This window comes from Plecotus auritus (assembly GCF_963455305.1).
Source record: "Plecotus auritus genome assembly, chromosome: 4".
NCBI classification, from domain to species: domain Eukaryota; kingdom Metazoa; phylum Chordata; class Mammalia; order Chiroptera; family Vespertilionidae; genus Plecotus; species Plecotus auritus.
The window spans coordinates 101,738,774-101,744,777 of record NC_137775.1 but is presented as its reverse complement, the minus strand read 5'-3'; the positions used below and the strand labels follow the sequence as shown (position 1 = coordinate 101,744,777).

Sequence of the window (6,004 nt, the reverse complement as noted above, 5' to 3'; positions counted from 1 at the left end):
ATTAGGCCAAGATGGACAACCTCGATAGAACTATTTAGGGTACGGTCCCTTTAGGTATTACATCTGGTCGAAGTTGGGAAACTATGATTTCACAAACAGTATTTGACACAGACAGGTGGTTGGGATATAGGCCAATTCAAGGCTTTCTGGGAACTGTAGTTGTTTTTGGTTAGGAACTATTCCAGTAGGGCTTTCTGGGAATTGTAGTTTCTGGAGACGTACACTTCCACACCTAGTGATTTTTAGCTTTCCTTTCCCCAGACCAAACATAGGCTCCTGCTTGCAACTTTGGTGGGCACAGTGATCACACCTGTAGCCCATCCCTGGCCTCGATACCAAACGCCTGAGGAGCAGGTCATGGTTATCACCACTGCCAGTCACAGGACACTTGTGCTCGAGGTACCTGGCAGGTGTTGAGGTTTAACTGGAAGGGCCCCGGCCAGAGAGCCCACTGGTGACATCCCCCTTCCCTGTCAGGCCTGTGACCTTGCATGAGTTGTGACCTCTGGGTATTGAGCAAACAAGAGGCTGCTTAGGGCGGGACAGTCATTTACAAGCAGTTGCCAGACAGCGTATAAAGAAAAAAAAAAAAGATATTTTTTATTTTATTTTGTGGAAAACAAAAGCAAAAAAAAAAAAACCCCGAAAACCCCAAACTCCAGAAAAAAATCCTAAAAAATACGTGTTGTTTTTTAAAAAATACTGTATGTCTCTACTCCTCTCCCTCCCCCTAAACAGCTCTTCTTGTGTCCTTTCATCTAAGTGCCCTCTCCCCACCCCCTTATTCCCGTTCTTGCTATTGTACCCCACTTCCTGATACTACCCAGGATGCTCATCCCCATGTTCTCTTACTTGCCACCTTGTTCTTCCTAGAATTTTAGTGAGCCTTGTACCCACAGTCCCATTCCCCAGCATGCAAGACCTGTCCCCCTTCCTTTTCTGGGGTTCAATAATCCTTCCCCCTACCAGTCCCTCTCCCAAGAATCTATTCTAAGCAGGGGCATGTACGGAATCCCTGCCAAATACCCTCCCCGTTCCCACCCACCCCCACCTCAAGAAATGGCAGACCTCTCCTTGGGCAGGCTTGGCCAGGAAAAACACATTTTCCAGTCCCTTTGCCTCCTCATTCCGGAGGACCCTTTCCCTCCCTCCACAGACCCATGCACCTCGAAGAGAAGTCAGTCTCTCTGGAGACCCGTACTCCCTTGGCCTTCTCAAAGAACAACCCTCTCTCTCTCCCCCCTTTTCTTCTGGAGGCAGGCTCTTCTATCCATGGAATCGTGGGCCCCTCCCTCAGGATGTGTGTCTGCTCAGGCTCCCCACCATCCCTGCATGTCCCCGACCCCCAATTCTCCTGGGCCAGGGGACCCCTTCCCACCGACCCAGAGCCGGGCTAGCGCTAGCGGATGAGGACGTTGATCTCCGCCACGCTGGCCTCCAGCACGTTCTCGGCCGTGGTCTTGCCGTGCTGCTCCTTGAGGTGCCGCCGAATGGCAGGCTTGTGAGCAAAGCGCACGTCGCAGTAGGAGCAGCGATAGGGCCTGGCTCCGGAGTGCAGGTTGAGGTGGTCGTGCAGCGTGGACTTCTGCGTGAAGCACTTGCCGCAGATGCCACAGGAGTGCGACTTGACGCCGCGGTGCACGTTCATGTGGCGGTTGAGGTTGCTGCTGTGGTTGAACTGCTTGCCGCAGCGCGGGCACATGAAGATGAAGTGCTGCGCCCGCATGTGGAAGACCAGCTTCTCCACGCCCTGGAACACCTCCGGGCACTTGGTGCACTTGATGTTCTTCAGGGAGTTGCCACTGGAGAAGCCCCCGGGCAAGGGCCCCCGGCTGCCCCCCGACCCAAGGCTGCCCCCCGCCCCCCGGGCAGCCATGGCCACTGCTGCTGCCTCCACCAGGCCAGAGGTGGCCCCCACGCTGGCCCGGCCTCCAGGGATCAACAGCAGGCCCTCCCCTTCCGCATCCTCGGACAGGCTGTAGCAAGCTTTGACCACGCCCTGCGGTGGGGCCACAGTGCTGGGGGGCACGTTGCTCTGGGCCAGCTCCCCCAGGTGGCTGCCCACGGAGCCTCCGATGCCCAGACCTCCTCCCAGGCCTCCGGGAGGTTTGAGGCGGTGTGCCACCTCCAGGGCAGACTCCACCTTGACGATGCAGATGTCAGACACATCCTCATCCTCATCCTCATCCTCTTCCTCAGCCTTCAGCTCCAGATCCTCATCCAGCGGGAACTCTAGCTTCACAGGCCGAAGGAGGGGAGGGGGGAGAGGGGGTGGGGGTGGGGGTTTGGGGGCTGGCTTTGGGGTCCTGGCAGGAGGGAGGAGGGATTTGGTGGCACTGACACTGCTCACAAGGCTGGCATCACTGACCCCATCCTCTTTGAGGCCTATTTTAGGCTCGATAAACTGACTGAGGGCATTCCGGCATTTCTCCACCACATGCTCCATCTGCAGGTAGGAGGCAGCGGTCAGGTAGTTGACGATGTCCCTGACAGCGAATTCCAGGGCGCCGGTGTAGCAGGAGAGCAGCAGGTCGGCCACGATGCGTGCGCTGTGCATGAGTGAGACCTGCAGCTCAGAGCTGGGGTTCAGCAGGAACTGGTCCCGCAGGAAAGGGGAGCAGGCAGCCAGGATGACCTTGTGACCTCGGAACTTGAGGCTGTCGGCCACAATGGTCACGTCGCAGAACCGCTCCTCTGCGCGGAGCTGGTTCATGTTCCGCAGTGTAGCAGCCTCGTGGCCCGGCAGCTGGAAGCGCAGGACTTCCACCCCAGAGGCCATTGTGGAGGGGGGTGGGCAACCCTGGTTGGGAAGGAAACCGGTCAGAGACAAAGGTCTCTGGCTCTCCTCAGACAAGGCTCCAGGCCCCTCATCCCCATCTTGCCCGGCCCCCCAGCATCACATCTCCCAGTCTTCAGTCCTCAGTTTCCCTAGCCCCGGGGTGGGGGTGGGGGCGCTGTCCCTCCCAGGAGAGGGAGGCGTGGTTCCCAGGGGCGGGGCAGCGGCGTCCATACTCCCAGTCCAACCGCCCTCGAGGATGGGGCGAGCCCGTGTGCCCACGGAAACAGGAGCACAGGCCTGAGGCTCTGGGCTCCGGGGTGCCCGGGTTGCAGGATCTTCTCACCCCGCCCCCTTTACTCGCTGCCTCCTTCCTCCGCCCCCACTTTGCACGTTTGCACGCGCCTTTCACGTCCTTCCCCCCCACCGCCTGCACGCATGGTGCACGCCCCCCCACCCCGCTCAGAGCTCCGTGGCACGCCCCGCCAGCCCCAAGACCCTGAGTGCACGCGCCTCTCACCTGGCCCTGGTCCGCGTGCTGTTTTTTTGCCCCCTACTTCCCCCACCCCCCCGGGGCCGCCGGCGCCCCCACACTTGGGCCGGGCCCGGGCAGCGCGCAGGCGCGGGGGTGCACGGGGCGCGCGCGCGGGGCTGGCTCCGCGTGGGCGTCAGGAGGGAGGGGCGGGGGCGGCTCGTGACGAGTGTTCCAGGCTCCGCGCGCGGCGGCCGCGGCAAGAACTCTGGGAGGAGGAAGAGGGGAGGGAATTAAAGGAGCAGGAGTTCCCCCCTTTCCGACCCCCCTTTCAGAACCAGCCCCCCCACACGGTTAAAGGGCCGGAGGGCCTGGCCTCCCCTTTGGCCGGTATTATTTGTCCGCCAGAGCGGAAATACGTTCCACCCCCCTCGTCCCCTCTCCCCCTCCTCGGTGCCTCCGGGCGCGAAGGCCGGTCTGCGCGTGCGTGCCCAGTGCCGCCGAGGCCCCGGCGCCGCCCCGCCCCGCCGCCGCCCCCGCCGCCCGCTAGGCGCCCTCCAGTGCGCGTCCCCGCCTGCCGCGCCCCTGTCCCGGGGCTAGTCTCCCGCGGGCGGCGCAGCCACCTGCTGCTAGGGCGGTACCTCTCGGGCCCAGCCGTGCCCAGCGGCGAGTTAGGGCCACGGCCCCAGGGCGCCCTCTGAGCGTTGGTCCCTGAGGCCAAGCGATCATCCCCTGCTGATGGGGTGGGCACACTTCCAGATTTCCCCAACTCCTCTGAAGCTGTTAACCACCCCGCCCTGCAGGCCAGACAACCCAGTGCCCTCCATCCCATGTGTAAAATCCACCATCCTCCCTCCTCTCCATTTTTAAAAATATATATTTTTATTGATTTCAGAAAGGAAGGGAGAGAGAGAGAGAAACACCAAAGATGAGAGAGAATCATTGATCAGCTGCCTCCTGCACGCCCTCCACTGGGGATGGAGCTGGCAACCGGGCATGTGCCCTGACCAGGAACCTTCCCTTTACCCTTCGGTCTGCAGGCCCGCGCTCTATCCACTGAGCCAAACGGGCTAAGGCTCCCCATTCTTATAGCGGAGCCCAGGCAATGGCCCTCCAGCCCTCCCCTTAAACTGGGGATGCCCTCCGCCATCCATTGCACCCTACTACACAATCTGGTCTCCCCAAGTAAACATCCTGATTGCCAGAATTATGTCCTGGGTTATGTTTTGCAAATAAAAGTCATGCAATAAATGATTGACTGTTGAAGTCATTCCTCTTCAGCTCAGCCAGCATCCACCCACAAAAAGTTTGTTCCTCACTTAAACTGAACTCCTGAACTCAAGGGATGCAGCAGTGTTTAGCTGGTGCCTAGATTCTGTGCCTTTCCCTTTTAAATTCTCTGACTTGTATGCCTCCACCCAGTTCTCTCTATTCTAAAAAGCCCTCTGTAGAAATCTTTGTAGTCAGGCAGTGTGGATTGGAGGAAGAGCTTTGGCTTTTGTGTGAAACACACAGGCTCAGGGTCACATTTGACTGCTTACTCCGAGAGGGCCCTTGGGAAGTTACTTAGTTCTCAGAATCTTTATCTTTGAACTGGAGACCCCGATTCCTTACAGGGCTAATGTGAGGTTTAAGTAAGCCTGGCACATGGGTAAGTGCTGAATCAGTGATAGGTCCCTTCTCATTTGCCTAACTGGGAGACTACAAATTTTTCAAAAGCACTTTAACTAAAAATGATGTTTTCCTATTTCATCCCTTCTTTTTCTCACTGCCAACCTTCTCAAAAGACTAGTTCAGCCCTGCAGGTGTGGCTTAGCTGGTTGGGCATCATCCCATGACCAAAAGGTTGCTGGTTTGATTCCTGGTCAGAGCGCATGCCTGGGTCATGGGCTCCATCCCCAGGAGGGGGTGTGCAGGAGGCAGCTGATTGATATTCCATTCACATCAATGCTTCTCTCTCTCTCTCTCTCTCCTTCTCTCCCACTCTAAAAAATCAATTTAAAATCTTTTTTAAAAAGAGAAGAATAATTCACAGTCCAGTGAGAGCAGAAATATGAAAACCTGTCCAGGTAAGAATTTAAGTTTGTAAGGTTTTGTATCCTGTCCCTTCTGGCTACTTCTCTTTCCTGGGAGTGTGAAGGGGACAGGCGGCGCAATCTCAGCTTAGAGTGTAAGACAGGTGATCCTCAGATGTGGGTGGAGTTGAGTCTTCAGTGTGCAGCCCACCTCGTCACAGTTTTATATGGAAACAAGTAGAAGCCCAATGCACAAAGATTCGTGCAGAATGGGCCTTCTTCCTCTGGCTGCTGGCACTGCCTTTGCTCTGGCCAGAGCTGCCTTTCTGCCTTCCCACGCTGCCCAGAGGCCCGGAGCGGCAGTGGTGGAGAGTTAAGTGTCCTGCTCAGCCCCAGCCACTCGGTGTCTGTGTATGCAAATTAACCCACCATCTTTGTTTGGTTAATTTGCATCTCACTCCTGATTGGCTGGTGGGCGTCCCGAAGGTACAGTCAATTAGCATGCTACTCTTTTATTAGGTAGATAGTGCAGAAGGCAGTCTTTTCTGGTACAGGCGTGGGGAGATGTGGCTTTCCCATGGAGTGGTATCCAGATTCCTGGTCCTTGGTCTCCAATTTCTGCCAGTGTGAGATGAGGGGCCCTCCTGGCCTTGGCTGACAGTGCTAAAGACCCTAGTATAGCGGCAACTTCACAGATAAATTCAGGATTCCTAGTGGGCCTGAGAAATAAAATCTGACTAG

General features: G+C 57.1%; 1 protein-coding gene across 1 annotated transcript; it reads right to left on the bottom strand.

Moving 5' to 3' along the window:
* Window positions 1–578: 578 nt before the first annotated feature.
* ZBTB12 (zinc finger and BTB domain containing 12) lies at window positions 579–3,378 on the bottom strand. Its single transcript, XM_080663526.1, has 2 exons — window positions 3,297–3,378; window positions 579–2,800 (listed from the first exon to the last, which is right to left on the bottom strand). Exon 2 carries the CDS (start codon window positions 2,777–2,779, stop codon window positions 1,400–1,402), a length of 1,380 nt encoding a protein of 459 aa, XP_080519652.1. The 5' UTR covers window positions 2,780–2,800; window positions 3,297–3,378; the 3' UTR covers window positions 579–1,399.
* Window positions 3,379–6,004: the final 2,626 nt, after the last annotated feature.

Bases quoted from the DNA above. Each gene is read 5' to 3' on its own strand.
- ZBTB12 (XM_080663526.1), bottom strand. From the start codon at position 2,779: ATGGCCTCTGGGGTGGAAGTCCTGCGCTTCCAGCTGCCGGGCCACGAG.